The 11,643-nt window shown below is 50.0% G+C and overlaps 1 protein-coding gene across 2 annotated transcripts in view; it reads left to right on the forward strand.

Moving 5' to 3' along the window:
* The first annotated feature begins 372 nt into the window (after positions 1–372).
* The window catches only part of LGI4 (leucine rich repeat LGI family member 4), a 23,482-nt gene continuing 12,211 nt past the window's right edge, over positions 373–11,643 (forward strand). The window contains exons 1-3 of one of the 2 annotated variants that reach the window (XM_069078574.1): positions 373–967; positions 1,064–1,661; positions 2,758–2,887. In XM_069078574.1, the coding sequence (XP_068934675.1) occupies positions 1,580–1,661; positions 2,758–2,887 (212 nt within the window). In that variant the 5' untranslated portion in view covers positions 373–967; positions 1,064–1,579. Of the gene's footprint in view, positions 968–1,063; positions 1,662–2,757; positions 2,888–10,868; positions 11,165–11,250; positions 11,539–11,643 lie in introns of those variants that run through there. The other variant, XM_069078575.1, reaches the window with a different exon arrangement.

The raw sequence follows: 11,643 nt of genomic DNA on the forward strand, positions 1-11,643 counted from the left end.
TTGGTCACGTCCTTGCCCAACGTTCCAGAGCGGGTGTGTGTGGGTGCCTCTAAGCTCTCCCCTCTCCTCCACAGCTGAGATACAACCCAACCCCTGGCCCCTGGAGCCCATTCAGACGTGCACATACCGCTGTTACTCCCCAGCCCTCAGACCAGTCAGGGGGAAGAGGCGTTAACAACAGAAACCTCTTTCCCTCCAGCCCCTCTGTTGGTGAGAAGCAGGAGCCCCAAAGTCAGAAGGTAAAGCAGGCCCACAGTGACCCCCCACCCCACCCCCACCACCCCACTACACCCATGCTCCTTCACACACATACTGGCCCAGGACATTCTCTCCTTCTCTCTGCTCCCAAAATAGGAACCCCCTCCCCCCCAAACCAGAGGGAGAGCCAGGGAAAAGGGCAAATCATGGCTAGGGGACCTCAGGGGTGTGGGGGAAAGCTCACCCCAAACAGGCCAGTACTCGATCCTAGGCTGTCTGTGCTCAGGGGTCCCGAAGGTTCTGCTGAGGACCCCCTGGGCCTGGATGCACCGCCCCCCTCCTCCTCCTCTTCTTCCCCTCCCTTCTCCTCCCTTCTCCTCCCCAGGCACTGTAACTGGAGCCCAGGCTGGAGGGAGGCCAGGGGGCGGGGGACTGGGGGGGCGCGGCCCCCGGCCAGAGCAAGCCCAGGGCCCGTTAGCTTAACTCTCTCCTCACAAACAAGGCTGAAATATGCTACTGGCAGGCACCCACATGAGAGAGGGACAGCGAGGGGGATTGTGAGGTCTGCTGGGGACCAGGCTGAAGCTTCTGGCCATAAGACAACCACGCAGGTCTACCTCAAGCTAGGCCGACCCGGCCAGACACCGCCTCCCCTCCAGGTCTCTCCAAGAAACAGCTGCTGAGAATCCCCTCACCTCTGCCCCAAAGCCTGTTGGGACTGGTCAGAGGAGAACTGGTGGCTGCCTCTTCATCTCCATCCCTCCTCCAGGTCAGTGCCTTTGACACTCCCCCCACTCCTGTTAGGGGAGGTCTGCTTTATCCCAAATATAACGTTTCAGACCTACATTGTTCAATTGTTTTTCAGTCCTGTGCAACTCTTCATGACCCTATTTGGGGTTTTCTTGGCAGAGATACTGGAGGGGTTTGCCATTTCTTTCTCCAGCTCATTTTACAGATGAGGAAACTGAGGCAAGCAGGGTGAAGTGACTTGCCCAAGGTCACACAGCTAGTAAGTGTTTGAGGCTGGATTTGAACTCAGGAAGAGGAGACTTCTTGACTCCAGGCCCTGCGCTCTGTACCCTGTGCCACCCAGCTACCTCAGGCTTCTAAGTGTTGTGGAAATCAATCACTGCTTGCCCTGCCCAGCCCTGAGGCTGTGGCCCATGTCTGTGGACTTGACCTCAGGGCAGGAATTTACCTGGTCTGGAGGCCTCAGTTCTTCACCTTACTATTAAACCCACTGAGACGCCTTCAGACACACACTCACACACATGAATTTCCAGACACGTGAACATTCAGACACACGGACCCCTAGAAACAAGTGAGCCTGGGGAGCCATAGTAACCATGAGATAACAACAAGCGTAGGAGCTGCCATTCCTATGATGCCTACTATGTGCCATGCACTGTGCTGGAGTGTTCTACAATCACTGTCTCATTTGATCTTCGGAACAACCCTGGGAGGTGGGTGCTATTATTATCCCCATTTTACAGTTGAGAAAATGGAGGCAAACAGAGGTTAAGGGACTTGTCCAAGGTCACACAGCTATTAAGTGTCCAAGGTAGGATTTGAACTCAGGCTTAATGACTGCAGGCCTGGCACTGTACCACCTAGCTTTGTAAGTTAGCAGGGCTCTCTCTCTCTCTCCTCCCTTCTCTCTCTCTCTCTCTCTCTCTCTCCTCTCTCTCTCTCTCCACTTCCTCTCTCCCTGCCTCCACCCCTTTTCTCTGACTCACTCTCCATCCCTCTCTGTCTGTCTGTCTCTCTCTCACACACACACACACACACACACACACACACACACGTCAGCACTCACAAACAGTTCACCTGACTTCTAAGCCATTCACTTCTCTTGGCCTCACAGGCCAGCCTGAGACTCCCCTTTCCTGTGACACCCTCCTTTGTCCCATGCTCAGCTTTTGAGGTAACTTGGTTTGGGGTCAGGTCTTTGCTGCTCCCCCAGGGGAAACAGGACAGGTCCCCCAGCCCATCCTGGGGCACCTTCCCTGCTGCCTTCATGTATGGATGTTGGATTACCTGTGGGCCTGGGTCCCATTTGGATTCAGCTCTGGGGCAGGACCCCTCCTACCCTTCTGTCCTAGATCACTCCCAGGGTCACTGACCAGCCCTGGTTAATGATCATCTTAATGTTTGAACAGCCCAGGACGGGGGGGGGGGGAAAGAAGCTTTGAGCCTGGGACATGACCACCTGGATGCTAGAATTGTTCTCCAGTCCATGGTTCTCCTCCCACCTTTCAAACCCTGGTTGGAACTTCCACCACCTTCCACCTTCCAGGAAGCCTTCCTAGATTAATCCCACCAGGTTACCATCACATGTTCAAATCCCCCACCAGGAGTAGAGACTGCCAGTCTAGGGTCAAGTGCATAGAACCTGGAGGAGCCAGAAGACTTGGTTTGAATCCTAATTCAAATCCAAGGCTTGCTTGCTACTGATGTGACTTTGAGCACAGTCCTTGAATTCTCTGGACCTCAGTTTCCTTTCCCCAACATGAGGGCATCAATCTGGTTGGCCTCTAAGGGTCTCTCTCTAAATCCTAGGATCCCATGACCTTGACCCTAAGGGACTCAACCTGTCTACAGTAGTTGACAGAGTCTCTGAGCTGGACACGACTAAAGGAGGAATCAGGAACCCCACCCACAACCTCAGAGACAAGGGATCATCCCCATGGTAAGGAAATACCTCCAGTGAAGAACTCCCTCCTCAAGCCATCCCCTTTTGTATAACTCTCATGTTAGGTAGGAGGGCAAGCCTAGATTCAGGAAGACTCATCTTTTTTTATTTTTTTTGCCTTTTGGAGGGCAGTTGGAGTTAAGTAACTTGCCCAAGATTACACGGCTAGTTTTTTGTGTGTGGGTGTTGTGTCTGAGCCCGGAACCGAACTCGGGTCCTCCTGACTCCAGGGCCGGCACTTTGCTCACTGTGCCACCTAGCCGCCCCAAGACTCATCTTCTTGAGTTCAAATCCAGCCTCAGATACACACTAGCTGTGTGATCCTGGGCAAGTCATTTCACCCTGCTTGCCTCAGTTTCTTCATCTTTAGAATGAACTGGAGAAGGAAATGACAAACCACTCCAATATCTCTACCAAGAAACCCCCAATGGGATCATGAATCGTCAAACACCAAACAACAACAAACACTGATGGGAAGCTTGTTCTTAGCCCCACTCCGCTATTATAATTCCCTCTGGGAACTCCAGCAACAATCAATAGGCTAGCTCCAATATGTGTTTTAAAGCCCCATGACAAACTGGTGTGTTGTGCAAGAATTATTACCTTAATGAGTCTAGGAAGTGAAAGGACTTATCTGTGGAAACACAACTCATAAGCTTGTGGGGGGGGGGGAAGCAGGATTCTTCAGTCCAGAGCTCTATAGATCCATTCTGGCACTTTCAAGTCACTTTCCATCTGTGAGCCTCAGTTTCCTCCTTTGTAAAATGGTGGGTGACACCACCATGCCCCAGCTGCCTTCTACCCCTCCCCTGTGGGTAGAACTTTCTCTCATTGGCAGGTTCCTCCATTTTGGAAAGATACCCAGATCAGCCAGCCTTCTTTGTTTAGTATACCACCATGCCTCAGGTGCATTCCTCCCCTTTCCCCAAGCTTTTCAGCTCCCTTTTTTACATGTCATCTTTCTTCATTAGAATGTAAGCTCCCTGTGTGTACACAGTGTTTGTAGATCTGGCCAAGGCCTTTGATACTGTCAGTCACAAGGGCTGCCCGGAGAAGTGCATCAGCATTGCATATCACTCTCATGACAGCGTGCTTGCCCGGGTTCTAGATTATGGATGATGCTCTCATGCCTTCCTAGTCACTAATGGAATGAAACAAGGCTGTGTGCTTCCTCCCATGCTTTTTAGCATGATGCTCTCAGCCATGTTGTCAAATGCTTTCAATGAGAATGAATACGGCATCAAGGTCAGCTACTGAACTCTTCAACTTGAAAAGGCTACAAGCCAAGACCAAAGTAGAGGGAGTGTTGGTACATGATTTCCTGTTGGCAGATGACTGCACTCAATGCAGCTTCTGAAGCTGAGAGGCAACAAAGTACAGACTGATTCACTGCTGCTTGTGCTAATTTTGGTCTAATAATTAACACCAAGAAAACACAGGTTCTCCATCAGCCAGTACCACACAATCCATACATGGAACCTTTGGTTACAGCAAATGGAAAAGTTTTTGAATGCTGTGGATAAGTTCACTTACATTGGCAGTATACTTTCCAAGGATACACATTGATAATGAGGTTGACTCACTCATTGCCAGAGCCCTGAAGGAAAGTATGGGAGAGAAGAGGTATTAGGCTGCCTACCAAACTAAAGGTTTGCAGAGCTGTTGTGCTGACCTCATTGTTGTACGCCTGTGAAACCTGGACAGTCTGCCAGCGCCATGCCAGGAAACTGAATCTCTTCCATTTGAATTGTCTTAGGAAGATTCTGATGATCACCCGGCGGGATAAGGGGCCAGACACTGAGGTCCTTATTCAAACTGAGCTGCCAAGCATTCAAACTCTGCTTCAGAGGGTACAACTCTGATGGACTGGCCATGCAAATGACAAATGCATGTTTGCCAAAAAGACCGTGTTATGGAGAACTCATACAGGGGAAGCGTTCTCATGGTGGTCAGAAGAAGCGATACAGGGACACTCTCAAGGTCTCTCTCAAGAACTTTGGAAGTGATTGTGTGACATGGGAGACGCTGGCACAGGACTGCTTAGCGTGGCGTGCCCATATTAGAGAAGGAGCTGAGCTCTATGAGCAAAGTCTAATTGAGTAGTTTAAGAGAAACGCAAGATGCACAAATTTAGAGAATCTGTCCCAAATATTCACTCAGACTATTTGTGCTGGACCTGTGGGAGAGCATTCTGAGCTCGTATTGGTCTGATCAGCCACAGTTGGACACACTGTATCTTGGTTCTAACACAGTGATGTCATTTTGATCCTCTTTGAGAACCAAGGACAACAGCCAGCCAACCAAGCTCCCACAGGGCAGGCTCTGCCTTTTTTTACTTGCATTTAGTAAATACTTAGTCCAATCCTTGCCACACAGTAAGAGCTTAATAAATGCTTGTTGACTTATTGACTAAAATGAGATGTTTAAACCAGATGATCTAACATAGTGGTTCCCAGAGTGCGATCCTGGAACCCCTAGCTGTCACCTATGTCCTTTCAGGGGGTCTTCAAAGTAAAATTTTTATATTTATTTATTTATTATTTTTATAATAATACTAAGTCATTTTAACTTCCAGTATGATAAATCTCCATGAGTATAATCCACATAAACAAAGTTCATGGGTGGCAGGGTCCTCCATAATTTGGATTCTGATACAATAAAAGTTTGAGAAACTCTGAGTCCTAAAAAATTTATGCTATCTAATTTCAAGGAGGCCCTCGCCGAAGCAAGGCAATCATTCTACTCTTCCCTCCTCCGTTTTCTCTCCCATTCAACCTCAGCAGCTGTTCCAAACCTTCAGCTCCTTCTACCTCCCCTTCAGCGGAGATCTTTGCCTCATGCTGCCCCCCCCCCAAGATTGAAGCCACTCCTCAAGAGTTCCCACTTCTCTCCTCTTCCTTAGTCATTGAATGGATGTGGCCTCAGACAAACCGAGACCTGGGAAAGACCTTGATTTAGAAAGGCCAGGGTCAGACGCTGTATCTTGGGCCATCTCCAGCCTTCTTGATCTCATCTGGCCACTGGACTTCGACGACTTTGGAGGAGACAGTGAGGCTGGTGACTTAGCCAGCCCTCCCTCACTTAGATCCAATTCAGATGCAAGTCAAGATATCAACCTCATGATGTCAATGGCCCCTTCGTGAATGAAGGATGAACAGCAACATAACCCCTCATATAACAATAATAATAGCTAACATTTATATAGTGCTTTCTATGTGCTGGGCACTGTCCTCAACACTTTAACAGTTTTCCTATTTGAGCCTCACAATCACCCTGAGAGGTAGGTGCTATTATTATCCTTTGCATTTTACAGATGAGGAAACTGAGGCAAACAGGTTAAGTGATTTGCCCAGGGACATACAAGCTAGTAAGTTCCTGAGGCCGAATTTGAGCTCAGGTCTTTCTGACTATAGGTCCAGCATTCCACCCACTAGCTTCCCCATCCTTTGGACACCGTGTTCTGCCATATCCTCCTTCATCTCTATCTCTCACAAAGAGGTGGCTGACCCTTCTTTTTGAGAAGACGCTCACCCTTGATCCCATCCCCTTTTAACTCCTCAGGCAGATCATGAGTCTATCAGTCTGCCTTTCTAATTCTTATCTTCTCGGTCTTTAACTGTTGCCAACATCTCCCCCATATTTCCAGAAGCCTCCCATAATGCAACCATCCCTGCCACCTGTCCTCTGCATCCCAGCTTAACTCCTAAAGAAAGCCCCCTACCATGGTAACCTCCACCCCCTCACCTCTCGGGCTTCACTGAAACCTCAACAGTCTAGCTCCTGACCTTGTTATTCCCTTCAGAGCTCAGTGATCTTCCAATGGACAGATCCAGCGGCCTTTTCTCAAGCCTTCTCCTTCTTCCCTTCGGCAGCCTTGGGACACTGTCCATCACTTTCTTCCAGACAAATGCCCTCTTCTCTGATTTTTTTTTTTTTATTTTTGGAGGGCAGTTGGAGTTAAGTGACTTGCCCAAAGTCACATGGCTAGTAAATGTGTCAAGTGTCTGAGGCCGGATTTGAACTCAGGTCCTCCTGACTCCAGGGCCAGTGCTCTATTCACTGTGCCACCTAGCCGCCCCTTCTGATTTTCTTTTGTCTGCACAGCTCTCTCCCGGCTTATGTTCATCATCTATGCTCTTCACCCATGCCACGCCTGCCATTGGTGACTGTTCCTCAAAGCTGTCCTGGGCCCTCTTATCCTACTATTCTGTCTCATTTGGTGTTTTCATGGATTCCTGTAGGTACAAGTAGTATATCTAGACAGCTGACTCTCAGATCTATTGATCCAACCCCCACCTCTCAGCTGAGCTCCAGGCCCATGCTGTGGACTGCCTTTTGGATAGCTCCAATTGGAATTCCCAGATGTCTAAAACAGAACTTTCTCCCCAAACTCCTGTTACTGACCACCAGCCTTCCAATCACCAGGCTTGCCACCTGGGTATATTATTCCTCACCCCCTCCTAATCCCTCATGGCACGCATCCAATGTCTTGTCATTTCTATCTCCACATCCTCTCAATTTGTCCCTTTCTCTCCACTTCCATGTAGCCAGTACCCCAGTTCACACCCTTGTGACCTCTCATCTCCTGTTTCTAAACCTTTGTATTGCCCGTGTCCCCTGCCTAGAGCACTCTGCTCATCTTCAGCTGTAGAATCCCTGGCTTCTTTCAACACTTGGCTCAAGGGCCAGTCCTGTAGGAGACATTTCCTGGTCCTTCCATGTGTTGGTAGCTTCCCAGGGTTACCTAGCATCTTCTCTCTCTCTCTCTCTCTCTCTCCCCCTCCCCATTCTCTCTTCTGTCACTCACTTTCTCTCCCTCTCCTCTTTCTCTTTCCTTTTTCTCTTCTCTCCCCTCTATCCATCCGTATGGATGTTTCTCCTCTCCCTCTTCCTCTCTTCCTCCTCTCCTCCTCCTCCTCCTTCTTCCTCCTCCTCCTTCTTCCTCCTCCTCCTCCTTTGCCTCCCTCCTGCCTTGCTTCTGTCAGTCTGTCTTTTGCTCTCTCTCCTCTTCCTATATCTATATGCCTTTCTTCTCTCTCTCTCCCTCTCTCCTGTCTATGTCTCTACCCTCTCTCTCTGCTTCTCTCTCTAACTCCTTTCTCTCTCTTTTCCCTCTCTCATATATGTATATTATACGTGCACATATATACACACATATGCATATACATACGCATACATATTCTTTTTCTACATTTATTTCATTTTAATTTATGAAATAAAACAAGCATTTCCATTACACGATATAATAAAAATATGATTGCACATGAAACTGCAACTCTACTGTACTCTCTCTCTAGATAGATATATCAATAAAAAGAGAGAAACAGAGAGACAGAAAGAGGAAAGGATATATGTGTATATATTATATGTGTGAATGTGTATATAGATATGTTTCCGACCCTATCATTCGATGAAAACTGTCGTCTGCAGAATTACCAATGGTCTCTCATTGACAAATCCAATGGCCTTTGCCGATGCTATCTACCTATTTCTGAGCAGGCTCTCTCCCTCACTCAAATGTCATCTTGAAGGCAGGGACTGGCTTTGCTTTTTCTCTGTGTCCCTAGCACTTAGCCCAGTGATGGGCACAAGTAAACTCTTAAGAAATAAATGTCTGACTGATTGTTTAGTGAGTTGTAAGGCTTTTTCCAACTCTAACGTTCTGCAAACCTCTCTAATGGTAAGATCACAGACCTTATCATGGCACTGAGGCAGCCCCCTCATTTTACAGATGTAGAAAATGAGGCCCAATGAAGCACCCTGATCTGCCTTAAGACACACTGGTAAGAGCGGCCCATGGAGAACTGGAGCCCACAGCCCCATTCTCTTTACACTACACTACATTACTTTTATACCTTAAGCTGTTCCTTGGGTCTGCGGTGTATCCAATTTTCCCAAAATGGGGAGTCAGTGACTCTAGGAATGTCACTCCCTCAGTCTGTTTCCTCATTAATTTAGGAGGTGAGAGTCCAGACACAAGATTTTGTCTCTGTATGAAACTTTCTGCTAATACACATATCAGGTACTAGGATCATCGATTTGGAGATGAGAACATGGAGGCTTAGAGAGGTCAGGATTTGTCCAGTGAGTGTTCGAGGTGGGATTTTAACCCGGCTCTTCCTAACTGCGAGCCCAGGGCTCTCTCTCCTACGCTGAGCTGATCAGCAGCTAGTCTAGTAAGGGGCCCTCTAAGATGCAGGGACTTGTCTAGGGATATGCAGCCAGGCTGTGTCAGAACAGGCCTCGAGTCAGATCTTGGCGCCTAGGCCAGCTTGCTGTTCACTTCCCTCTCAGAAAGGAGAAATATTGGATTAGTTTAAAATATGCAATAACAGCACTTGACCTCTCTCAGGGCTAGGTGCAGAGAAAGAGTGCTTTGGAATAATGAACACAGCACTGGCCTTGGAGTCAGGAGGACCTGCGTCCAAGCCACTGACAACCTGGGTGATTCCTAGATATGTCACTGCCTCTTTCTAGGCCTCAATTTCCTCATTTGTATAATGAAGTCCAGCTCTAAATCTATGATACACAATATAATAGAGAAGAGGGCTGACTCATGTGAGTCTCACATTTACATCATGCTTTAAGGCTTGCAAAGCACCTTATGGATATAACCCCATTTTAGTCTTAAAACAGCCCTGAGAGGGGGCGGCCAGGTAGCACAGCGAGTAAGAGCACCGGCTCCAGTGTTGAGAACACCTGGAGATCGAATCCCGGGCTCAGACACTTAGCACCCACCCAGAAACACCTGGCCATGTAACCTTGAGCAAGTTACTTAACCCCCATCGCTTAGGGGTGGCCAGGTGGCTCAGCGAGTAAGAGTACCGGCTCCAGTGTTGGGACGACCTGGAGATCGAATCCCGGGCTCAGACACTCAGCACCACACCCAGAAATAACTGGCCGTGTAACCTTGAGCAAGTTACTTAACCCCAATTGCTTAGGGGCGACCAGGTGGCTCAGCGAGTAAGAGCACCGGCTCCAGTGTTGGGACCACCTGGAGATCGAATCCCGGGCTCAGACACTCAGCACCACTCCCAGAAATAACTGGCCGTGTAACCTTGAGCAAGTTACTTAACCCCCATCGCTTAAAAAAAAAAAAAACAACAGCCCTGAGAGGTAGATGTTACCCTTATCCCCATTTTACAGACAAGGAAGTGAAGGCAGGGACTTGCCCAAGGTCACACAGCTAGTAAGTGGATCACTCAGGGGTCCCTCAGGGGAGGATCGGTGTCTCCCCCGACCTTGGGCCAGGAGCTGGAGACTTCCTCCCAGCTGAGCTCTAGTCTAAGCCTTGAATTAGCTTTGTCATTTTTTTCCTCTGGAGTCTTGGGGGAAGAGAGCTCAGTCCCAGAAATGTCCAGCAGAGGGCAGCCTGGAGCTGCATTTCTGGCTGGGTCCGGGCTACTCCTGAAAAACTGTAGGGTTTTCAGAAGCAGCTCCCCACCAGCCCACACTGTGCCCCTCCCTATAATAGGGAGGGCTCAAGGATGGCTTCTGTCCAGAGGCCGGAGCTGAGAAAGCAATGACGTTTATCGCAACAGGCCCTTCTAGTCTTGCAAAGCATTTTCACTTTAGAAAGCACTTTCAGAACCTTTATTTAGAGGGGTGCTCAGGGGTCTGGGTGTCAGTTTGTGGGTCCTGTCCCCTCCTGCTGTGTCTGTTCCTCCCCTCCCTTCTTACCGCCCCCCCCCCCACAAACACACACACTCACACACACTCCTTTTTGGCCCTTTCTGCTGAGACCCAGGCATCTGGCTCTCTGGTCCCACCCCACCCCACCCAGCCCCCAACCTCCCAGGCCTCCTGTCTGCCCCTCCTTTGGTCAGGCCCCTTTTTCTCCCTCACTGGGGGGTGGGGTTGGGGTCCATCCTATCCCCTCCCTGGAGGCGGTGTTTTTCCTAATGGTCTCTGACCCTCCCCCTCCAGACTTCCACCCTCCAACATCCTCCCCCCCCCAACTTCTGCCTGATACTGAGAGTCCCTTTTCCAACCCCCGGGGAGAAAGGGGTTGGAGGAGGGAGTGAGGGAGAGACGGGACACAGAGACAGAGGGGAGCCAGGGAAAGGCACAGCAAGGCAAAGGAGAGGCAGACACAAAGGCACCAGAAAGGGAGGCAGAGAGGGATGGAATCAGAGAAAAACAGCCAGAAACAGGGGCAGAGGCTGTGAGATCCAGCTGGAGTGGGCAGGGAGGGAGGCTGAGGCAGAAGCTGTGAGGGAGACAAAGGCTGGTCAAAAACAGGGGCAGAGGCTGGGATCCGGAGCAGCAGGAAAGGTGGGCTGGGAAGGACCAGGCAGGGGGAGGGAGTGGAGGACAGGGGAAGAGGAGAGGCGGAGGCTGAAGGCTGGGGTGCTTTTCAGGAGCCTGCCAGACAGTCCTGGGCTTCAAGGAGGAGGAAAGGAAGAGGCAGACAGAGACCTGGACCGGCCTGGGCTGCCAGCCCAGGACTGTTGAGACACCATGGGGGGGCTGGAAGGAGCAAGACTGCTGCTGCTGCTTCTGCTGTTACTGCTGTTAGGGGGGGCAGGGACAGCCTGGGAACCACACAAGGGGAAGTGCCCCCCAAGTTGTTCCTGTACCAAAGATAGTGCCTTGTGCAACGGCTCCCCCCAAGTGCCTGAAGGCTTCCCCCCTACCCTGCTGTCCCTGTGAGTCTGCCCAAAGCCAACAGCCTGGTTGGGGGTGTGGCCCCTGGGACTGGGGGCTGGGGGGAGGACGAGGGCTAGGATACCAGAGTCCCTGAAGGAATGAAG

Source organism: Petaurus breviceps, unplaced genomic scaffold (genome assembly GCF_028583685.1).
Source record: "Petaurus breviceps papuanus isolate PSGF00001 unplaced genomic scaffold, PetGlider_PUasm1.0 91041, whole genome shotgun sequence".
In the NCBI taxonomy this organism is placed as follows: Eukaryota; Metazoa; Chordata; class Mammalia; order Diprotodontia; family Petauridae; genus Petaurus; species Petaurus breviceps.